Source organism: Gekko japonicus, unplaced genomic scaffold (assembly GCF_001447785.1).
Source record: "Gekko japonicus isolate JY-2015 unplaced genomic scaffold, Gekko_japonicus_V1.1 scaffold206, whole genome shotgun sequence".
Lineage (NCBI taxonomy): Eukaryota > Metazoa > Chordata > Lepidosauria > Squamata > Gekkonidae > Gekko > Gekko japonicus.
The window spans coordinates 1,531,030-1,555,875 of NW_015160842.1; the positions used below are offsets into that span (position 1 = coordinate 1,531,030).

The window sequence follows — 24,846 nt, forward strand, 5'->3', positions numbered from 1 at the left end:
CAGAGTTCTAACAGGAGCCTGGCTGATCGTGCAGCTGGCTAATTGGTAGCAGCTGGCTAATTGGTAGCAGCATTTAACTCCACACTCTGGGCAGTACTCTTCGTGGAAGCAACAAGTCAGCTTCATGCTGCTAGCATGCACTCCGGCTCGGCTCTTGCACCTAGACCTTCGGGCCCCCTGACTTTGGACTTGGCTCTGTGTTCCTGGCTCCTGACCCTGGCTTGGCTTTGTACTACGTTTCTGGTTAGCGACTTGGACTTGGCTCTGTGTTTCTTGGCTCTTGACCTTGGCCTGTTCTGGACTCCCTTTGACTGGCAATCCAGCCTGTGACATTTTGTTTTTATATATTGGCAGTCTCGTTTAATGTTAATAAAAAGCAAATTTGCATATTTCTTCATATCTTGTGGCTCTCAAACATCTGACGTTTATTCTACGTGGCTCTTAGGTTAAGCAATTTTGGCCACCCCTGTTTTATCTACAAAGAATTGAACTTGAGACCTGCTAGCACAGAGCCATTGCCCCTCACGTCATAGGTATGGGAGAGCAAGGGATATATAGCACAAGAAGAGGCTTGTCTGAGACTTTCATTTTATCCAAAGCCTTTCCCCATCCCCATGTAGTTTTAAGTGCTTCAGAGAAAGTCTACAATGGGACAGGTACAAAGTTCATCCAAGGGACGCTTTTCCTAATAAATCCTATGGAAGCTGTTCGTGCAAATACAGCCAAGATGCATAGTGCTTTCATTCATAAACAGGACACAGGCACCTGGGACGATACACTATCTTTTACAGAGGAATATATATCCCCTTCTCTATTCCACTTGTCCCTTGCTTTACCTCTGACCAGACCACCATTCCCACAGAAATACTGAATCAGCCTGAAACTTGTGAGCAGCAGCGTGCTAAACTCACTGGACTCCTACGTAGTTCCACGAGAGCCAATATTAAATTTGCTCAGGATGGAATATTTAAACATAGTGTTTATGAACTTTGCACGTTCAAAAATGGGGACCCGCCCCGTCCCCCCCCCCTCAATCCCTACTTCATTTAAAAGACGAAAACAGTCCTTTTGAATCAAGTTTAACTTCCCGACCAACAAGCACACAACCTGCACACAGCCTTAACCGCCCCAGCGCATGTTTCCGCTTTTTTTTGGGTGCCCCTGCCGTTCCGGTCTGAATACAGACTCAGGAACCTGCGGCCAGTCACACAAGGCAAGGGCTGGACTCACCACGTCTCGGGGCTCGAGCCGGAGGCCAAGAGCCGCGCAGACGGCGCCGGAGAAAACAAGCAGGCGGTCTCTCGGCGCAGCTTTGGCGGGAGCCGTCTCAGGGCTTCCCGGAGCATGGCCTCCCCCTCGCAGAGCCCGCGCACAAAACCCCCGCGCGACCTGGGGGAAAGAGAGCGAGAGAGATGAGGACCCCACCCCTCTCCTTCGAGTTCTCTTCGGCTGGCAGTTCTGAGCCCCGCGCGAGCAGCCCCCGCACAGCTGAGGGAACTGGGCCCGCCCCTCTCCGCCGTGACTGGATTATTTATGGCCTTGGGCATTTCAGTCTGCGAGAGTCGGTGGCCGGGGGGAGGGTGTTTTCCTGAATGTTTGGACCTATTCGAGCATAGGAGGATACAGTGGACATAAAAACCAGCTTGGCTTCTTTTGGTACAGGATCTACGGTCATCGCTACTACTATCCCTCCAGTTCTGAAATTCAGAAAACACCCTGCGAGCCAGTTTTGCTGAACACGTATCTAGTGCAGCGCTACGACGAAGAGTGCGTCCAAACGAATCGTACAGCGGGTTTAAAAACTGGAGTCAACTCTGCTGATAAGAGAGTGACACCGCAGGAGAGGACGATGCGTTTGGGGAAGATTAACCGTACAAATATCGAAACTGCTAATCCACCTCTAGGATATTCTTGTATCGATAGTACCTCCAGCGCTTCAACTATTCTGCATTCATTGCACCAGCGTGTCGCACGCGCGTATTGTAGGTGGGAGCAGAATGTTGTTCTTTTGAAACCGACCGAGAATATCTGGAAGTGTTTCCGAGGGCCGTGTGGCAGGCTGTTGGTTTTGGCCACGATGGAAATACTTGTTTTCTCTCATTCGCTTCCCCTTGCTGCCAAACTGGGCTGTGGCAGGACAGCAAAACACACAAGCGTGCGCGAAGCCTGCGGCGGAATAGGAGCGCCACAGCGACGGGGGGTTTGTCCGTTTCTCCCAATGAACAGCCAAGCTGCCTTCGGCGCTCTGGACCCGCCCACCCGCCGGAGCTATAAAAGGCTGCTTTGCCGCGCAGGAGTCCCTCTTCGACCTCTCACAAAAACGTTCGCTGCTTGTCTGAGCGGCGGGGCCCAGGTCGTGCTGCTTTGTGGGATCAACAGACTAGGTCATGTCTCCGGGCGGAGGGTCTCCGAAGACCAAGAGGGTAAGAAGTTCCGGCAGTTCTCCTTGCTTGGCTTTGGGGTGAACAGCAGCCCCTCGGAGCTTGCTTGTACGACTGCCAAACGTGGAAACGCCTCTTTCGGCGAATCGAGCGGGCAGTGGTTTGTGTAGAGATTTATTACAGCGCCGTAGACCGGCTGCTACTGAACAGAGTGGATGTCTACATTTCGGAACAAAACAAAAAAACGCTACACGACACCCACATGTATTTCAGAAGGCTCTAAAGCTTTCACCCAGTAATAAGGAAAAAGGCAGGTTCTGCCCTGCTTTGATCCTGTATATGTGCAAACTTGATGTTTCAAATTAGGGAGCTCTGATTCTTGAAAGCTCATACCCTCGAAATCTTGTTGGTCTCTAAGATGCTACGGGACTGGAATCGAACAGATACTCTTGTCTATGCCAAGTTTAAGTGTTGGTGCCAGTGTTCCCTCTAAGCTGAGTTAGTGTGAGCTAGCTCACAGTTTTTTAGCCTCCGGCTCACACATTTTTTTTGTCTGAGCTCAGGAAGGATGGCTCCAGAGCAAACTAATTTATGCAGTAGCCAAATCGCTTGCTCACAGTTTTAATGCCAGTCGCTCAAAAAGTAGAATTTTTGCTCACAAGGCTCCACAGCTTAGAGGGGGGAGCATTGGTTGGTGCCACAATATTCTTCCACGCCGTTTGCTGCCTATGCCTCATGAAATTCTTTATAGAAGCTCTTACATTTCTGAAGTACACTTACCCTAGCCAACATTGATAGTTTGGATAATTATAACAGGGCATGGCTTCCTGTACCCGCGTGAATTTGCAGACACAACAGATATCTGAGCCCCTATTGCTAGGCTATGAAGCTTTTAAAAATGAATAGGATTTGCTTTGTGTCTCAATAGGAAAGGTGGACTACCAATAAAGTACATGATGATAATAATAATTTCAGTGCAATTCCCTAAGACAGCAATCCTGGGCAGGCTACTCAGACTCCTCTTTGAGTCTATTCATCACTTCTCCAGCTTTTGACTGAGATCAAGTGTAATGTCTTTTCTTACCAGTTTAATTGCAGTGGTTCCTGCCTCCAGGGAAATGTTCTACCGGAGCTGCTGCGCAGTCCTAACAAGACTTCACTATCAGCTGTTCTAAAATTTCATAGCATAGTGAGAAACATAATTTAGTTAATACTATTTTGAGTTATGAGGAGTTAGGAGTTAGAGGATAGGATGTATGTGTCTTTATGGTAATTACTAGAAATAAGGCCCGTTGTGGAAATAAATACAACGGGATCTAGAAAGAGGCTCTGGGAGAGTGCTCTGGTTTTGGGCAAACAGTGTCAGTCTGCTTTTAAAACATGAACCTGGGACCTGCAGACCACCAGAATACAGCAGGTTCCATATGCAACTGACATTCCAACTGCCGTGGGGGGGGAGTTTGAGGTGTGGAATGGAGTGAAGTCCAATCAGCTTCCATATGCAAAAGACCAGGTTGTCGCAGCAGTTGTGGTGTGGGCGGGACCCGGGCTTTGCCTTCTGATTGGTGGCGATATATGCTGAGGAGCAGTGCCATCAGCCATACACTAAGGGAGTGCGTTTTAGAATTAGAACTTTGGCACCCACTATTCAATTATATATCAATTATTATATATAAGGAGAGATTGCTATATGTGAAGTTATATGTTCAAAGGAAAATTGCTAGAAAAAACTGAGGAGGGGTTTTATATTCTCAATACAGTTAAGATAAATAGCACAGATCATGGCTGTAGAACATGGCTTGTAAAAATGCTAGAGAGCAGAAAGTAGCAGCTGTTAGGCCAAGATATGAGCTCTTTACCCTGGATTCTATCCAAGTAAATTTGGGCAATGGTGTGAGCAAAAAATGGAAGTATCTGGTAACATGCAGAACTGGAAGGGGAAAAGAATGGAAGTGTGAAGGTTTGTTGCTAGTTAGTGGTACTGGGAATCCATCCGAATCACAAAGAAATCTAACACAGGCTGCAAGAATTTAAAATTAACTGGCAGAAAGAGAGGAGCGTGCCTGAAAGTAAGGAATTATTATTGTTCGAATGGACACACGGAGACTTATAGGTGACCAACCCTCAGCAGAGCATTTGGCAGAAGCTTCTGGAAAGCCTTTTCTGTGAAGTTGAAAGGTTCAGGATCACTACCTCGTATAAGGATGGGGGAGGCTTCTGCCTCAGTTCTAGGATTGCCAGCTCCAGGTTGGAAAATTCCTGGAGATTTGGGGAGGGGGCACCTTAGGGAGAGCAAGGTTTGGGGAGGGGAAGGACCTTAGCTGGGTATAGTCCAAATCAGCTGTTTTCTCCAGGTGAAGAGATCTCTCTCTCTCTCTCTCATCTGGAAATCAGTTTTAATTCTCGGAAATTTCTAGGCCACATTTAGAAGTTGGCAGTTCTGCCTACTACTTTTATAATTGCTGACAGCATGCTTAGTTCTTCTTCCTTGACATGAGTTTCATTAAAGTTTTTATTATTAGATATGTGTAACTTTTAATTTTGGGGCTGTACTTTGTTGTTTTTTAAATCATTTTCATTTTTCTTGAAAATGCCTAAAGAGAGTTGCTAATATTAGGAACTCACGGATGTTCAGAAAAAGTTTTCTCTGAGAGGCAACAGTTCAAGAGCACCTGTTATTACAGATATGAAAAGAAACCCAGAACAGCTGTTAGTATTGCTTCAGCAGCTGACCCTCTGAGAGAGATCATGTAAAAAGGAATACATTGTTCAGATAGCACCTTGAGCAGTATTTAGTGAACTTTTAAAAAACGATCTGGCACAAAATGCTCAAAAGAAGAGTAAGTGCTCCAGAAGGTGCCCTTTCCTACCTTTCTTCATGGCTCAAGGCAATTTAAAACATTACAATTTAAAAACAACAACATAAAACCCACAAATAACACCCCCTCCTCCAAGAGATACTGGCAGTATGTCCCACCAAAAGCCCTGGGAAACATAATGGCCTTGCAATATGACCTAAAAATTTCTAGGCACAGCCTCTAGTTGAGGCCAAGTGCACAACTTTAAGTAGGGGAACCTGTTGTATATTCAAAATTATGCAGAGGAAATAACACAGCACACCACTTAGCTTTAAAAGGAGACTTTACTTACTAGTGAAGAAAAGAGTTTACTGGGAGAGTAAAGAAAATAAACATAGAAGAAGAGATTGGATTTATACCCCACCCTTCACTACCCAAAGGTGTCTCAGAGAGCTTACAAACTCCTTTCCCTTCCCCTCCCCACAACAGACACCCTGTGAGGTAGGTGGGGCTGAGAGAGCTCTGACAGAAACTGCTCTTTTTTCAAGAACAGCTCTTATCAGAACTACGGCTTGCCCAAGGTCATCCAGCCAGGTGCAAGTGGAGGAGTGGGGAATCAAACCCGGTTCTCCCAGATTAGAGTCCACGCACTTAACCACTACACTAAATTGGCTCTCTCTCTCTCATAGGATAAACATCCTGACTAGCCACTCTAACTTACATCTTTACGGCTTCTAAACTAGAGAAGAACAAAGAGCAATAAAACTGAAACCAATGCTTATTCTCTAGTCCATCCCCAATGTATTGATTACCCAGTTGGAGAGTCCCAATGCTAACTAATTATGCATTTCATCGCCTTGCTCTGGCGGCAAATACATGCAGGCTCTACCATTGGGTCCCTAACTGAACTAGCTAGAAAATTAGTGTGCACAAACAAACATGTACATTCTTTCATGACTACAGAGAGAGAACTTGCAAATCCCTACAGAACCACCAGTAGGTGGCAGCCTGAGGAGCACAGTTGGCACTCAGGGATATATGGGAGGACACTGTGCTTAGGTACATAGGCCCTAGGCTGTAGAGGGTTTTAAAGGTCATTGAATTGGACTCAAAAACAAGCTGGTAACCAATGGAGCTGTTTTTGCATAGGCTCTTGAAAACATTTGGGCTATCACAGTACAAAGCAGCCAAAGTTTCCAGGTTGTCTACATGGGAAGCCCAACTTCAAGAACATTACACAGTCCAACTATGGGGTTACAGAAGCATGGATTAGCATGGCCAGATCAGTTGAGTCTAAGAAGGGTGAGAGTTGCCAAGTCAGGTGCAGGTGAAAGAAGGAACTCTTGGCCACCACACCAACCTGCTTTACAAACACCAAGAGTTAGGCCCATGAGCATCCCCAGGCTCTCAACCTGCTTTGCAAAGGCCAGTTTCACTCCATCCAGTACTAGTGGATCGAATCACTGTAAAATATCAGCCTGCTCAACCAGTAGCATCTTTGTCTTGTCCAGCTTCACCTTGTTCTGCCTTATCCACCAGACCAAAGTCTAAAAAGCACTGGTTCAGAGCCAGGACAGACACACATATAAGCTTAGATAATGAAATATAGAATTGAGTGTCATCTGCATATTGATGATGCCAAGTCCTGAAGCTCTGGGTGATCTTATTCAGTGGCTTATTCAGTGGTAAAGAGCGTTTTGTTTATTTCTGCTCATTTTCCCACCAAGTTCCGACTGCTAATAATAGCCAGTGATTTAGTGCAACTTTTTAATAGTGTTATGTACATGTTATATTGATTAGTTCAATTAAGTGGCAGGGCCAAGTTTAATGGCATCCTCTAGTACTATGTTCCTCTTTGGCCCTGCCGTTTTTCCTCGTTCCTTCTTATTTAACTGAAACCCAAGCTTTTCTTATGTGCATATGTGAAGTATTCTGAAGTAATTTAGAACAATCCATTTCCACCTCCTTCCTCCAAATATGTTTAGAGACCTCTCAGTTACCTGCCACAGAGTTGGATATAATATGTCACAAATGAGACTGTGGTTTCATGTGTGTGAAGTGCAAAAATTAAGATGGATAATGCTACAAAATTAAGACAGATAATGCTACATTGTACAAGTGTAACTAGCCTGTCTTGAATGTGCTCACTCTGGAAACAAAGACCTAGATACATAATTCGTCACCTGGCATTTAAAATGAATTTTCAGTTTAATAGCAATGAGGCCCTAAGCATACATATGCAGAAGTAAATCCCACTCTATTTAATGGGAGTTAGTCCCTTGTAAGTGTGCTTAGGGTGTGTGTTTTGCAGCCTTATAATAATCCTGTCCTCCCCACCCATTCATCGTTTGCTCACCATAACATTTCTGGTTACAAGTCTGTCCCTGGTTCCAATATCGCTACACTCATGAATCCATGATCTATGATAGATAGTTTTAGGCAAGCCTCTCTCTCCCCCCTCATCCCCCCGTCCCCCATCTCTGTCTCTGCCTCAGCTTCCCACCTGCAATATGAGAGTTATAGGATAATATGACCTATCTTGCAGCATTGTACCAATTGCAAGATATGCTACATGAAATGCTTTATACACTTGAAATCACTATACATATGCTATATGTTACTATTTTAGGGCATCCTAGAACGACTAGATGCCGGGGAAGTTGTAATTGGTGATGGAGGATTTGTCATCGCCCTTGAAAAGAGGGGCTATGTGAAAGCTGGCCCTTGGACTCCAGAAGCGGCAGTAGAACACCCAGAAGCAGGTTAGTCTAATTTGTAATTTAATTTATATTTTACTTTTCTCTCCAGTGGGGACCCAAAGCATCTTACACTTCCTCCTCCACTTTTGAAAGCTAGTTTGGTGTAGTGTTTAAGAGCAGCAGACTCTAATCTGGAGAACTGGGTTTGATTCCCCACTCCTCCGCATGCAGCTGCTGGGTGACCTTGGGTCAGTCAAAGTTCTCTGAGAGCTGCTCTCTCAAGAGCAGTTCTCAAAAGAGCTCTCTCAGCCCCACCTACCTCACAGGGTGTCTGTTGTGGGGAGAGGAAGAGAAGGAGATTGTAAACTGCTCATAGACTCCGAGTGAAGAGAGAAGTATAAATCCAATCTCTTCTTCTCTTCTTCTTTATCCTTACAGCAACCCTGTGAGGTAGGTTAGGGAGCAAGAGAGGGATTGGCTCGAGGTCATGCAGTGAGCTTCCATGTCAAAGTGGGGATGTAAATGTGGGTCTTCCAGATCTAGCCCAACACTGTAATCACTGCACCATGGTGGTCTCTGCATACCTTGTAGGGTATGTAAAATTCTTCAGCTGTAGAATAAACACATTGGCCAAAATCCAGGTAAATTGGTCTTGGCTAGGTCCCTTTGAAACAAATGGAAAAAGTTAGTTATGGTGATTGACATCTAATTGGGCTGAGATTACTGGTTACATTGTACATTAGAACCATTGAAAACATTTAAATACATATTAGCACAAAGACTTCAATGGGATCAAAGTGCACTTACTGCTCAGTCCTAAACAGAGTTGCACCTTTCTAATCCTAGGGACTTCAGTGAACTGATAAAGGGGTAACTCTGTTTAGGATTGCATTTATAATTTTCTCTGAATTGTGCTCACTTTTATTTTGAAATATTTATTTATTTCATTTATAGCCTGCCTTTCTCACTGAGACTCAAGACAAATTACAACATATAGAAAACAATTCAGTCAGATAGCACAAGACATCCAGCACCAATGCAACAGGGTTATAATTATAGATATTAGGAAACAACGCAAACAGAAAATTGCCTAAGGCATGAAACTCAAAGCTCCCTAATTCATGTGTCTGCACAGTGCTAACATTTTAAGAGGCACCCCAAATAATACCTTCTCTCAGAAGGAAAAAAAGGGATAATGTTTTTATCTGGAAGGAACTGCATGACCTGTTTTATACAGAATTGTTGCCCTATAATGCAACTTTATAATTGTCCAGTTGCAGGAATACTTTAAATAAAAGTTTTTTAAAAAATACATGGTTTATCACCTATACCTGCAGGGGCATTTAGTGGAAATGCAACCCTGGATTTACACAGAAAAGAATGACATAAAGGCTCTGATAACCTATAGTTATGTTGGATTAGTCCAGTAGTCTTTAGGGTATCTGTCTCTATTTTGATGCCGGCAGCTGTTAGGTGCTATGCTATTTTCAGCAGCCACCCTGTGTGCAACATATAGTCCTGCTTCCATTTGTATGTCTCCACAGGCAAAGCTGCCATTGCCACGGTGGGATGAGGTAACAGGAAACCTGGTGTCATTACTGGGAAAGATAAAAATGTAATAATGAAGCATTTCACTAATGAAATGTATCCGGAAAGACTCTTTACATCAACCAGGCAACCATAGGTCTTAAGCATGAAACAGATGCAACTATAAATCATTCTTAAGGGGTATTTGCATGGGTCAGGATTTGGGACTTACAATATCTGTGTCTGTTAAAAGTAATGTCAAAGTGTCCTTGAAACTGGATAGTGCTCTTAATTCAGTATGCCAGGAAATTCATGAGACCTGCTGAGCACTAAGCAATAAAGCCTTGGTTATTGTGAAATAGCTAGTATAAGCAGCATGACAAAAAATTGCTATGGAGTTCAAGGAAGTTCTGCCAAAACAATTTTGAGCAAATATACAAGGAAGTAAGTTCCTTTTGTAAGTAGGTATAACTTCTGGTCTGTTTGTGCATATCATAGTGCCCTCTGCTGTATAAAAATGTGTATATATGTAGCGTAGTGGTAGCTGTTGTCCATTTGGAGTAGAAAGCTGTCTCTATACATCTCCAACTGAAAATGTTCCTACATATCACACCAGGAGACTAGGTGGGGTTAGAAATTTAAGTATATAAATTATTGTCTCTCCTGCAGCTTCAGCTAGAATGGTGAAACAAGTTACTATTCTTCCTGTTTTACAGACAGGAAACTGATGGTGACCTGGATTCAGATTTCCACTCAGCCATGAATGACCCCAAGATTTTCTCTCAGCCTAACATATCTCACAGGAATGTTCTGAGGATAAAACCGGAGAACCACATATGTTGTTGTGAGCTCCTTGAAGGAAAGACAGGATAAAAATGTGATAGATACTGTGAATGTAACTTTCACTTAACATTCCGAGAGGCCTTTTCTCTCACTTATTTACATACCATCACATTTTCTTCTTGAATTTCAAGCAGAAATACTACCCGGAAAACCTAGTTTCACAGCAGCTAGTTCTACCTGGAGAAGTAATTTCAGGGTAATATCTGAATGAACAGAGTATAAATTAGCCATTTTCTATCCAAACTATAAGATTCACAAAAGTTATTGTGATCCACAACCCAATATAACAGGAGTGTTTAAGCCACAAAGCTAACATTACATTTGTTTTGTTTTTTCTTTTACATTTTTCAGTTTCTCAGCTGCATCGAGAATTTCTCAGGGCTGGATCCACTGTTTTACAAACCTTCACCTTTTATGCCAGTGAAGACAAATTGGAGAACAGGGGAAACTATGTAGCTGCTAAATTTTCTGTGAGTAGTTTCATCTGTTTTTTATTAATAATTCTGTCGACTTGTCAAAAATAAGTAGTTTCAACCCACAGAACAGAACACCCTAGCAAGACCCAACTGATTTATTTACAGAGCAGTCTTAAGCAGAGTTATGCCTTTCTAAGAACATTGATTTCAATGGACTTAGAAAGATGTAACTTTGCTTAGGATTGTACTGCTCAAGATGTAGAAATAAAAATTAAAATAGCATATAGTAAGACTGAAAGGGCATAGGAAAGATGTTATTTTTCAGTTCAAAAACAGATGCATAATTAAAAACAAATTGGACTTGATCAGATTGAAGCTGGGTAATATTACTGTAATTTTCCCCCCTCACATCGTTTAGTCAGTATTATGGAAAAGATGAAGTGCCAAGGGCTAAAATTGCCAATTATAGGTGGCAATTTGTATTTCTATACTCAGAAGTAACTCTATATTTTGTGAAATAATATCATACAAATAGTGAAGAAGAGAGCCAGTTTGGTGTAGTGGTTAAGTGCGTGGACTCTAATCTGGGAGAACCGGATTTGATTCCCCACTCCTCCATTTGCCCCTGGCTGGATGACTGTGGGAAAGCCATAACTCTGGCACAGCTGTTCTTGAAAAAGAGCAGTTTCTCTCAGAGTTCTCTCAGCCCCACCTACCTCACAGGGTGTCTGTTGTGGGGAGGGGAAGGGAAAGGAATTTGTAAACCGCTCTGAGACTCCTTTGGGTAGTGAAGGGCGGGGTATAAATCCAATCTCTTCTTCTCTTCTCTTCTCTTCTTATTGTGAGGATATCCGATTTGTCAGTTAATTGGAATACGATGGAGAATTTGACCTTTGGTCCTCATTCAGAGAAATTTGAGTGAAGGAGCTGTGGTGGCTCAGTGGTTAAGACGCTGAACTGCAGGCTGGAAGGTTGGTAGTTCAGCAGTTCGAGATACGAGTGCCGCATGACGGAGTGAGCTCCCGTCCCTGGTTCCAGCTCCTGCCAACCTAGCAGTTCGAAAGCAAGAAATTGCAAGTAGATAAATAGGGACCACTTTGGTGGGAAGGTAACAGCGTTCTGTGCACTTTGGCATTTAGTCATACTGGCCACATGACCACAGAAATGTCTTCGGACAGCGCTGGCTCTTCGGCTTGGAAACAGAGATGAGCACCACAACCCTAGAGTCAGATTCGACTGGCTTTCAAGTAATGGAAACCTAGCACCTTAAAGGCTACAAACAGTTTCCAGAGCACAAATTTTTGAGGAACGGTTTGCTAAAAGCATCAAGACGATAAACCTGTTTTTAAATATATCCAGAGCAGGAAACCAGCAAGAGAAGCAGTGTGGCCTTTGGATGACAAAAGAATAAAGGGATTGGTAAAGGAAGGTGGGGAGAGGGCAGAGAAGCTCAATGACTTTTTTGCTTCTGTGTTCACTGTGGAAAGTGCGGGGCACATACCCATGCCACAGGAAGGAAGTCTGAAGAACTGAGCCAAATTGAGATGATCAGAGATGAAATTCTAGACTTACTGGAGAAATTAAAAATTGAAAAGTCTCCAGGTCCTGATGGCATACACCCGAGAGTTCTTAAGGGACTCAGATTGGAGATCGTTGATCTACGAACCCATATATGTGACCCATCACTCAATTCAGTCGCTGTACCAGAAGACTGGAGAGTAGAAAATGTGACACCAATTTTTAAAAAGGGATCCAGAGGGAAACTAGGGAATTACAGTCAGGCTAATGTCTGACCCAGGCAAATTGGTAGAAACTGTAATCAAAGATACAGTTGTTAAGCACACAGGCGGACAAAGCCTGCTGACCCAAAAATCAGCATGGCTTCTGCAAAGGGAAGTCCTACTCCAACAACCTTTTGGAGTTCTTTGAGAAAGTGAACAACCACTGTCTAGTGGTGACCCAGTAGACATTATACATCTAGACGTTCAAAAGGCTTCTGACAAGGTATCTCCCCAAAGATTCCTGTGTAAACTTAGTGGTCATGGGATAAGAGGATGGGTTCTTTTATGGATTAAAAACTGGTGAAATGACAGGAAGCAAAGAGACAGTTCTCACAGTGGAGGGAAATATGCCGTGGGGTCCCACAAAGATCAATATCGGGGCTGGTACTATTTAATTTATTTATCAATGATCTGGAACTAGGGGTGAGTAGTGTAGTGGCCAAGTTTGCAGATGACACCAAATTATTCAGGATGGTGAAAACTGAGGCTGACTGTGAAGAGCTCCAAGAGAACATCCACAAACTGGGTGAATGGGCAACAATGTGGTAAATGAAGTTCAGTGTTGATAAGTGTAAGGTGATGCACATTGGAACAAAATATCCCAACTTCTGGTATAGGCTAATTGGGTCTGAACACTGAGACGGAAAAAGATCTTGGGGTGATAGTGAATCACTCAATGAAAGTGTCAACGCAGTGTGCTGCAGCAGTGAAAAAGGCAAACTATATGGTAGAAATTATAAGGAAAGGGATTGAGAATAAAACATCCAATACTGTAATGCCCCTGTATAAATCTATAGTGTAGCCTCATTTGTAATACTGTGTACAGTTCTGGTCACCGTATCTCCAAAAGGACATTGCAGAGCTAGAAAAAGTACAAAGGATGGGCAACCAAGATGATTAGGGTGTATAGGCTAGGGTTGGTATATAGGCTAGGGTTGCCAGCTCTGGTTTGGGAAACACCTGAAGATTTTGGGGGTAGAGCCTGGGGAGGGTGGGATTTGGGGACAGGAGGGACTTCAATGGGGTATAATGCGATAGAGTCTACCTCCCAAAGTGTCAGTTTTCTTCAAGTGAAATAATCTCTATCACCTGGAGATCAGTTGTAATCCCAGGAGATCTCCAGCCAACACCTGGAAGTTAGCAGCCCGAACACAGGCCTTTATAATGCCATAATGATATGTCATTTGCTGGGTTTTTTAAAAAGCCCTTGTGGAGGAGAGTGGTGGCCACAGAGAGACTGAGAAATAAAAATGGTTTCGGTGTGTTTTTTCTATCCACACTGCATATAAACAAGCTTTGACTACAGGCAAATTTTTGGGTCCTTAAAAGACCTGCTTTATCCCCCAAAACTAAAATGAATGAAAAATAGTCACCATACATTGAGGTGAGTTTGTATAAAATATTCCATACTCAGTCCTTGCCTGCCTTTTATAGTTTGGATATGGATTTGCATCAATAGTAATCTATATTGAAAATCATGACGTCTTCCAATATATTCAAAATTATGACACCTTCCAAATTATCTGAGTTAGTCCCCCTCCCCATTTAGTATTAGTTTTCAGAGATTTATTTGTATCTGTATGGTATATTAATTTAATATCAAGAATCTTACATTGATTTGTAGCCTCTATTCTGAACAGCTAGATTTGAGTACAGTAGTACTGTAGAGACCAACAAGGCTCGGGGGGGGGGGGGGTATAAGCTTTGTGAAAGAAAAGTTCCCTTCAAAAGTTTATACCCCCAAAATCTTGTTTGTCTCTAAGATGCTACTGGATTCAAATCTAGCTGTTGTATTGCAGACCAACACGGCAACCCTCTGAAACTGTATTCTGAAATATTTCAAAATTCTGTGGTAAGCTTAGAAAAGAGCGAGAATCCAGCAGCACCTGAAATACTAACAAAATATGTGGCAGGGTAGGAGCTTTCATGGGTCACAGCTCACTTCTTCAGATACTTGTTGTTCTGACTGAATTAGCTTTAAAACCACTTAACAGATCTATCCATCCCTCCATTTTAATCCCACCCTTTTCTTCATTCTCTCTGGGCAAGGAGGATACAATGGTAGACCACACTTTTCCAAAACACCCTAGCTATAGCTTCAGGCTGCAAAAGGGAAAGTTGATTCAGATGTTGCTTTGGATCAGCCCCATAGCTAGGGATTTTGGGGGGATGGGGCCTTGGGGGAGCCCACCAGCTAATTACATCAAAGGCCCCAGGGCAAGGGGGGTCTGCTTGGCATGCACCTACAGAGCCCCCACTAGAGCCTTCCTCTGAGGTGAGCCAGAATCCCAATGTTAATAAAAACTGAAGTCTAGGAAAGCTGCCATGTTTATAAAAAAAAGGAGAGCAGGGATCAAGCTTCCTCCCTCACTCCTTCCCTGAGCCGACGATCTTTTCTGAAGCCTGGTGCAGAAAATCCAACAGGAGGAGCTAACTGCTGCAATCTGACCAATGTGTGTGTGACTCAGCCAACCACCAGTTGCTGCCGGGTCCTAAAGAGACTCACCTCATCACAGATGAGCTCAAACAGGGAGATATCAGGAGCACCACCAGTGAAACCCTTTGAACCCGCTATTGAAAACCTCACCTGTCTTTAGGAAATTATGTTATGCTGATTGATCAAATATGTACAGTATATTTGCAGCTCTGATTCATTTTGTTTTCTACAGTATAAGGGTGTAGTCACCACTGAATGTGTTTTTGTACTGTTAGGGCCAGAAAGTAAATGAAGCTGCCTGTGACATTGCAAAAAAAGTGGCTGAAGAAGGAGATGCTCTGGTGGCCGGGGGTGTCAGTCAGACACCTTCATACTTAAGTGGCAAGAATGAAGCTGAAGTTAAAACGATCTTTCGGAAGCAGCTAGAAGTTTTTCAGAAAAAGAATGTGGACTTCTTAATTGCAGAGGTAAATGAAACCATTAAAGGAACAGTGAGTGCTCCCAGTGAGGACAGAGGCCTTCATGATGGGTGAAAAACAAACAAACCAGAATATTTGTGATACTCTGCAGTGTATAACAGTGTTTTCTTTAATATATGAATTAAGTTCAGTTCTGGAATTAAGGTTAAAGAGGTAGGTAGGTTACATTTGCATTGTTCCACATTCCAAGATCTTGTCCAGCATGTGCTTTTTGTAACTCTGTTCCTTCTTTGACTCGCTTCTGAAAGCACAGAATGTGGTAGAAATGAGCCTTGTATCTTCTATGTTAATTTGTGTCTAGTTCCCAGGATGTTGAACATCTACCATTCCCATTTGTTTGTTATACATTCTTTTAACCATTCTTATTTAAATCTATATCCTAACTTGTCCTGGTGCTAAAGTTAGTTTGCTATTTGACCATCACCCCAAAGTCAAATAGCTCTTTATGTGGAAACATTTTGAATATTTAGGATTTTAATGTAAAAACAGGATGTGGAATGGTATGGTATAGCCTGATCTTGTCAGATCTCAGAAGTTAAGTAGGGTTGGTACTTGAATGAGGGGAAGACTGCAGAGGAAGGCAATGGCAGACCACCTCTGCTTCTCACTTGCTGTGGAAACCCCTCACTGGGGTTGCCGTAAGTCAGTTGCGTTTGACAGTATGTACATAGGTAATGTTAAAAACAAACTGTTGTTTGAATTTTGTTTTGAATTTTGAATTTTGTTTTCAAATGTTGTCAACACAGTACCTCTGAATCTCTTTCTACTCTACCCACTCTGTTGTTTTTAATATACATTGTAGTATTTTGAACATTCTGAAGAAGCTGTATGGGCTGTTGAAACCTTAAAGGAATCTGGGAAGCCGGTTGCGGCTACTATGTGCATTGGCCCAGAGGGAGACATGCATGGTGTTCTTCCCGGAGAATGTGCTGTTCGGCTTGTAAAAGCTGGTAAGGGTCTACTTCTCCCATAATCATTGGTTGTAAGAAAATATTAATACTTATGACCTGAAAACTGCTAAACAGCTGCTATAGATGATGTACCTGTTGGAAGTAAGAAACTGTGCAATGTTCCTTTGTACAACTTCACTCTTGTGTTAGCTATATTTGGGAAGAAGTCTGCAAATTGTGAAGGTGTATAAAGCTCTTCATTAGGCACAGCAGGCAGCTAACTTGTCAGCTGTATATTGAAAAAATATTTACAAATGGCTTTTATTTATTTTATTTTAAAATCTCTAATCCCCCTATTCCTTAGGCCGGGGGTGTCAAATATAAGGCCCATCCAGGGCTCTTGTGCAGCCTGGTGCAAGGGAGGGAAAAGGAGACTGCTTGGGGAGGGGAGTGGGTGGAGCCACTTCAATTGTGGCTTCAGCATGGCTGAACAACCTTGTCTGCCTCAGTCAAGCAGCATGGAAGTGTCTGCCCAGTGCTGCATTGCGGGATCTCCAGTCCACCCATTTGGGTTTTCCCACCCTCTCCCAGCCCATGGGGCCTTGCAGTGAGGATACACCAACCTGGAGCTTATGAGCTGCTGTTCTTTGTCCAATTTATATCTCTGGTACCTGGCATTATGTCTTATGGCACACGTGACCCAACACATTTATGAGTGTGACCCTTCTGCTTTAGGTGAAGAGTATAAACAGAATTTTAAAAAGTGTGAATGTGGATAACTTACATGTGATCTTGTAATCTGCTTCAACTGCTGAAGACTAATAAGAGGCTTATGCTTTGACGAAGTGGCATCCTCTCTAGGCAAAGGGGGATCATCTGTCAATATATTGAAACGCTCCTAAAAGAGCTTGTATAAGAGCTGAACTACATGTTACATCTATCAAATGATCACAGGGACTTGCAGCTAGACACAAGCAACATGTAGTTTGGATCTAATTTTGACTGACTGTGAGCTGGAGCCAATGGCAGATGTGTGGAATGTACGATAGATAGTTCAAATGAGTTCATTTAATTTGGTTACTCTGTCTTGGCATGCAAATAAAAGGAGAATACCATCTCCTTTACTTCAGGAAACAAACAGCAAGTATTTTATGGCTTCTGCTTGCATAAAGACAGTTGCACATGGAGAGATCTTCCATGGAATCCAGTCCATGATCTCTGCAAATGCATAAAAGCTCCTTCTCAGCCAATAACATACTACAGGATCTTTTTCTGAAGAACCCAATTGGCCAGTGATTTGTTGGACTCTTCCCCTCTAGCTGTGTAGTATTGATCTAATGTTGTAGTATAGCTCCAACTTCTTATTACTGTAAGATGTTTGTAGTCTTCAACCACATGTTTAGCATGTTGATTATTATATTGTAATATATCAACAATGGAGTGACTACTATCTCATCAGAGATGACATTGATTTAGGGATCCAACAGAGAATGCACATAAAGGCTATGAGTTTGGGTGGAGATTACTGGACCCAGGACAAAGCTCTGTCAGGTTTATGGAGTAGTAAGGTTACATCAACATGAGTAATCTGTATACTCTGTCTTGGTTTGATCAACTAAGATTAGAGAACATAAAAAGAGCCAGGCTGAATCAAACCAGTGGTCCATCTAGTCCAGCATCCTGTCTCACAGTGGCCAATCAGTTCTATGGACGTAGCTGGTACAGTTAATGACAGTTATGTTGTGTTAATCTGGATAAGAACTAGATATGCTATAGAAATAATTTGTTAGGATTGTTGTGAATACGAAAGTGTGTATTACATCTTCTGGTCTTGCACTGTTATGACTGCAACCCACCATGACTAAAAAGATCTCATCAGCTGGGTTTCAGAGTGAGAAACAGCAGCTCTGTTATAAGGGGGAAATTAGATTAAAGAAAGTTAACCTGGCAACTCCTTCCTCTTCAGCAGTGCTCAGTGATGGAAGCTGCTGGGTTATTCCCAGCAACAAACCTCATGAACCATCACTGACCATGATATTCCCTGAACATGACTTCTGTGATCTTCTAAAATTGGTATTCCTTATAAGTTTTTAAACTGAGTAATGAGAAAATAGCCCAGTTTAGCCTGAGCTCGTGAGCTCTTAAGCTAAGCAAAGTCAGTGCCAGAGTTAGTACTTGAATGGAAGACCACCAGGGAAGACTGGGGTCACTACACAGAGGAAGGCCATGGAAAACCATTTCCGCTCATCTCTTGACTGGGACACTTCATGGATGAGGTTTCCATGAGTCAGCTGTGACTCAAATGCATGTTCTTGCAAGGAGAAAATTATGGAAGTGTTTGTGAAATCTTCTTATGCTGAATTGCTCCCTGGGGTTCCATATATATATATATATGGGTTCCATACACACACACACACACACACACACACCAGAAAGGAATGAATAATGTTGGAGATGTATTTTGGGACATAAAAACGATTATAACAGAAGAAATAAATCCACTTCAGAACTCAACCTTTGAGTTTGTTGCCAGATTTTTAAAATGTTTTTATGTTGCAAAAGTGCTGTTCTGCTTCAGTTGAAAAGCAACAACAATACATTATTGTGGGGGCAAGCTGATCATTTATTTTTAATACATATTCGTATTTTTTTTCTTGCACAAAATTTTCTACAGACTTTCTGAAATCCTCCTTTCTTGACAGTAAGTAATTGGAGCAGAATCAAAGGCATAATAGAACTATGGAATAATAATGGGGCAGAACTGAAGGAATCTGATCATACCAAAAATACATGTTTTATAATGCTAGAAAGGTCAGTTCAGAATACAGGACATGTGAACTCCACCTTGCAAAGTGTGGGTCTCATACTAGCATCTGATATAATAAACACCTATGTCTTTTGCTATTTTCAGGCAGCTTCCAAACATACACTTTCACGACATTATGTACATATGTATTTATTATGTTTGATTTATTGGCCACCCTTCCCTGCGAGCAGGGCTCAGGGCAGCTTACATCCGAAATACATACAATATAATTGAGTTAAAACAGCATTGAAATACTTAACTGTCCGAAAATAACTCCAAAATGACGGTAATTTTTACCAGCCCCCTGGGTGGAGGGGATATGCAGGAATAAAAGAGGAGGTTGAAGTATGACATAATTGCTTCAAGCTGGTCTCTGAAGAAGTGGCATATAAATTCTCTAAATAGGTAGAAAGGTCATACATTTCAGAAAACGTAACATCAAAAAGGGCACTGTGAACACAGACTACATAAGCTAAAAGCATTATTCGAGTTATAACTTATGTTGACGATGAAAGACATTATGGGAAACTTTCCTCTTTGTCCTTATAGGTGCTTCTATTGTTGGTGTCAACTGTCATTTTGATCCAGAAACCTGCCTCAAAACAGTGAAGCTCATGAAAGAAGGCTTGCAAGCGGCTAAGCTAAAAGCGTATCTGATGTCACAGCCACTTGCATTTCATACACCTGACTGTGGGAAGCAAGGTTTCATTGATCTACCAGAATTTCCTTTTGGTAAGAGTTTATGTGCTACATCAGACACTCTTAAGGTTACAGTCTTTTAATTGGCTGACTCAGATGAGTTTTCTGAAGAAGTGAGCAATGACTCACAAAAGCTCATACCCTGCCACAAATTTTGTTAGTTTTTAGGGTGCTACTGGACTCTTGCTCTTTTTTAATGAGTTTTCTTCTGCAAGTATATTCATAAGATCGGAATTGATGTTAAAATACTTAAAATTTAAGGCAAAGGCAAGCCATGTTCATTAACTGCAATGAATATGAGATCCCCCCCCCCGCCCAAAACCCACACAACATAATGCAGTATGGGATTGTGTCTTAGGTAGAATTGGCTGTGAACAAAAAAGGAAAACAAACTTAACCCTGAAACCTAGGCTCAAGAACCTAAAAAGGTAAGTAAAACAGAATAGAGGGCCGAGAATTAAAAATTAAGATATATAATATAAAAAATACATGTATTTATTTGTAAAGAATTAAAAAACATATAGGGGCCCAATTACACCTCATATAAAAATATCAAAACCACACACACAAGCACGCCCCCCCCTCCCCACGGCAAGGTTTTTAGGAGAAAAATTGCCTGAGGGCAAAGAGGTTGTAGAAAACTTTTCCCCACCCTAGTGGAACTTTGATATTAGATTTCAGGTTCAGTGGTTGTATTTTATTTTATTTTTAATTACTATAAACTATATGTGACTGACAGGTGTAGCTTGGCCCTCTGTCAGTGAAGTGTGCTGGATGTAGGAACTGGAAACAGAAGTGCACGGTAGGGATTCACTTCCTGGCTCATACAGATTTTTGCAGTATGTGACCTTACTATGGCATTTGAGCTCTTTGCAGAGCAGGAAGGAGCTAAATTTGCTTTCTTTCACCACTGTCTTTCTCCTATGCTGTACCTCTCTCCTAACTAAAATTTGAAAATTTCTGCAAGTCTGGGGATTGGAAAAATAAGTGTGCTGCCAAAAAAAGAAAACTTGGGTTCCTGTAGGCAGAGTCTGTCCATAATTTTGGAACAGCTCCTCCCAGGATGGTTCTTCAAATTGGCTTTGACTTCAGGTACCTTAGAAGAGAGGCTGTTCCCAGAGTTTAAGGCTGAGTTCTTGCCACTACCAAGAAACTATTTAAAAAGTAAAAAGTAGTGAATAATGGCATATTTGTTTCCCAGTCTGGTTAATGAACTCCAAACAGAATGAATATGTTCTGAAATTTTGGGGGGATAATCATAATAGCTTTACAAATTCTATGTAAAATACCCAGGCAAGAGTGAAGCTAAAACAATTATTTTATCATTACAGCTTTGGAGCCAAGGATTCTTACCAGATGGGATGTACACAAATATGCAAGAGAAGCCTACAATTTAGGGATCCGATATATTGGCGGCTGCTGTGGCTTTGAACCATATCACATCAGAGCAATTGCTGAGGAGTTGGCTTCAGAAAGAGGGTTTTTGCCGCAAGCTTCTGAAAAACATGGCAGCTGGGGGAACGGTTTGAGCATGCATACCAAACCCTGGATCAGAGCAAGGTCAGTATATTTGAGCTGAGAGACTAAAATAGCCCAGTAAATCATTTTTGTTCTAGAATTTTTTTTGACTCATAGCAAATTATTTAGGAAACGCAGCTTAGAAGATTGCTGAGAAGTTGTAGAATGTTCAGTGTTCTCGGACAGAGCTACGTGCACAAGAACAGGCTTGAAAGGGAAGATTTATAAGCCTAAATAGCAGGACAAAATCAGTGGGTACAAGGCATTCCTCAGTGCATAAATTAAGGTTAATATTCTGGCTGAATTAAATCTCTTATGGTTTACTGCAAAGTAAATGGACTTATTCAACAGCTATGCACTTTTAAGTTTCCTCAGATTTAGTGACTACAGAAAAGCTGCTCATTCCAATTTTGGCTGGCAGCTATTCCATGATTAGTAAATCTGAATATATTGGATTCAGTAAGAATTATTACTTCTTGTGTGCCGGATAAGTTCTCCTGAATAAAACCATGTTTAAAACATGCGGGGAGGTATCCAGAAGATCTCAAACAGAACTAGAGTTGCCAGCCATTACCAACCAGCGGGAGTCAAGTGGGTGAGGACATAGAGAGGCCACAATCGACTGACAGAACAACGTTACTTCTGGGTTAAACCCAGGAATTATGTCCGTCAGTTCTAGGAATCCTTGGAAAGTCTATGGTTTTAATGATTGATACCCTGATTTAATGTATTACATAATTACTTAATTGCTGTTGGTCAGAAACTGGATCTTGTTACTAATGAGGTAGTTTGAAGTATAGCCTGTATAAAGCCCTCTTTGATTATGTATACGTACAACAGGTTTTTTCTTTTTTATATAACCTAGGGCGAGGAAAGAATACTGGGAAAATCTGTTGCCTGCTTCAGGTCGACCCTATTGCCCCTCACTTTCAAAGCCAGATGGCTGGGGCGTGACCAAAGGAGATGCTGAGCTGATGCAGCAGAAAGAAGCCACAAGTCAAGATCAGTTAAAAGAGCTCTTCACGAAACAGAAGTTCAAATCCAACATCATGCCCTGAATGTTTATCAATTTCACATGGGCCTTCTGGTCTCACAAGAAACCCATTGGATCACAGCCAATATGAATAATCCAAAGAAAGTTTGTCATGTTCCAGTCCAATTGAAATCAAAATATTGAGTGCTCTATAAGCAGACTGTCTACTCAAAAGTATGTCATACCATGTTCGGTAGGACATTATTCCTAGTGAATGTGCTTAGTGCTGAAGCCAAGTCTTGTTTATTTCAGAGGGAGTTAGGGATGCTTAATTTTCTCTGGATTGTGCCCATTCTCTTTTAGACTGAGGCTAGCAGTGTAGTTGCACTTCAGTGGATTTAGAAGGATGTAATTCAGTTTATGATTGCACTGTTAGTTTGTTTTCCTATAAACAAAGCACTGTTTAGGGAATGAGAGAGTATCAGTATTGCTTTGGACAAGGCTCTTTTTCTCAGAATAAGTTTAAAATAATAGTGAAATAACATCTGTGTCATTTTAAAATTCTCTGAAACATGATCAAACAAGATGCAACTCATTATTCAAACATTTCTGTTGGTCACATATTGGGAGACTTGAGAGGCCAGTGCTATTTCTAAACATATATTCAAGAAAAAAATAAAGCAGAAATTCCGCTGCTGAAAATGAATTTCCCATGGAGCCAAGCAAACATCAGGATGCTAACATGTTAAAATGCTCTTGCATGTAGCTAAATGCATCACTAATATCTGGTAAATACTGGACAGAGGCTCAGTATATGTAGGACTTCAGCAGTGTACTTATGTAAGAGAAATGGCTTATGTTAACACCAATAAAGATTTTCAAATTATTGAATGTGCAGAACTGAAACTTCCTTGTTGTAAGACATCAGACCAAAACTAGATTCTGTACAGGGGTTTTAAAAACAATTGGGTGAGTTTTGTGAAAGTTTGTATGTAAGATTGAAAATTGGCCACTGAATACATTTAATCTTTCTTTTAAATCTTCATTTTGAGAAAAGGAATTTCTAATTTTGTTTCACAGTGCATCGTATTACCACAGCAATCTTTTGAAGTCTTGGATGCTAGGGCCAAACAGTGATGATTCTCCATGTTGTTTTCATTATCACTGCTTTGCAGCAGCAGTGGAACATCCCCTTGATTGTAGTTTAGCAACTAACCCCCTCTAAAAAGGTAAAGGTAAAGACCCCCCTACCTGTATGTAATGTTTCTATATATTTGAAGAAGTGTGCATCTACACATGCAGAATCTTCCCCCTTCTTGCATGTACCCAGGGTTGAGCTTGGTTGGTCTTGGGGGTGCTGCTGGACCCAGGCTCTCGCATTGGTGTGCTAATTTGCTGCCTTTCATTGATCTTGCCACCTTGATCCAATCTCAGCTTCAATTATGCATCTTCACTCTGACTAGTCCTTCCTGATGGGCCCCCCTCCATCTTCCTGTATGTAAGGCTTGAAGAAATTTTGTTTCAATTTGTCTGAGGAAGTGTTGTTGTTGTTGTTCAGTCGCACAGTCGAGTCCGACTCTTCGCAACCCCATGGACCTCTGATGAGGACATCACACCAGGCCCTCCTGTCTTCCGTCGTGCTCCGGAGTTTGCTTAATTTCATGTTCGTTGCCTCGATGACACTGTCTAACCATCTCATCCTTTGCCGTCCCCTTCTTCTTTGACCTTCAATCTTTCCCGGCATCAGGGTCTTCTCCAGTGAGTGCTCCCTTCTCATTTGGTGGCCAAAGTATTTGAGCTTCAGCTTCAGTATCTGGCCTTCCAGGGAACAGTCAGGGTTGATTACTTTTAGGATTGACTGATTTGATCTCCTTGCAGTTCAAGGGACTCTCAAGAGTCTTCTCCAGCACCATAATTCAAAAGCATCTATTCTTTGGCGCTCAGCCTTCCTTATAGTCCAACTCTCGCAGCCATACATCACTACTGGGAATACCATTGCTTTGACCATACAGACTTTTGTTGCCAGGGTGATGTCTCTATTCTTTATTATGCTGTCTAGGTTTGCCATCGCTTTCCTCCCAAGGAGCAGGCGTCTTTTAATTTCATGGCTGCAGTCACCATCTGCAGTGATCTTGGATCCCAGGAACATGAAGTCTGTCACTTCCACGACTTCCCCTTCTTGCCAAGGAGTGATGGGGCCAGTGTGTGTGCTTGCACACAAAATCTTATACCTTAAATAAAACTTTGTTGGTCTTAAAGGTGCCACTGGACTCAAACTTTATCCCCATGACTGATTGATTGAACCATTGGTGAATTCCCACCTAGCTGCAGCTTGCCCTCCCCATGTTTTTCCAGGGAATCTGGACCAAGACTGCTCATACCTTTTCTTTTATATCTTTGCAACTAAAAAAACCTAGCGACTTTTTGTTTAATGAAAGACAGAGATTTGGAGAAACTAGTAGATTGTGGTGATAGGTTGTAATCTGTCTGGAATCCCCCTCTGGTTTCCCAGATTTACTCAAGAAGAGCTGGGGCAGAATCCACTCCATATGAGGAGTTTGTCAACGGAGTTTGGACTTGAGGGATGAGCGTGGAGTCA

General features: G+C 42.0%; 2 protein-coding genes across 2 annotated transcripts in view; one reads left to right on the forward strand and one right to left on the reverse strand.

Annotated features, from left to right (window-relative positions):
* Positions 1 to 1,459, reverse strand: part of DMGDH (dimethylglycine dehydrogenase) — a 61,607-nt gene extending 60,148 nt beyond the window's left edge. Inside the window, exon 1 of the mRNA XM_015419604.1 lies at positions 1,231 to 1,459. Coding sequence (XP_015275090.1) covers positions 1,231 to 1,346 — 116 coding nt within the window. The 5' untranslated portion in view covers positions 1,347 to 1,459. The remainder of the gene's footprint in view (positions 1 to 1,230) is intronic.
* An 852-nt stretch (positions 1,460 to 2,311) lies between these two features.
* LOC107117367 (betaine--homocysteine S-methyltransferase 1) lies at positions 2,312 to 23,133 on the forward strand. Its single transcript, XM_015419471.1, has 8 exons — positions 2,312 to 2,423; positions 7,809 to 7,941; positions 10,600 to 10,718; positions 15,158 to 15,349; positions 16,164 to 16,311; positions 19,607 to 19,789; positions 21,088 to 21,316; positions 22,140 to 23,133. Exons 1-8 carry the CDS (start codon positions 2,388 to 2,390, stop codon positions 22,330 to 22,332), a joined length of 1,233 nt encoding a protein of 410 aa, XP_015274957.1. The 5' UTR covers positions 2,312 to 2,387; the 3' UTR covers positions 22,333 to 23,133.
* The last annotated feature ends 1,713 nt before the right edge of the window (positions 23,134 to 24,846 follow it).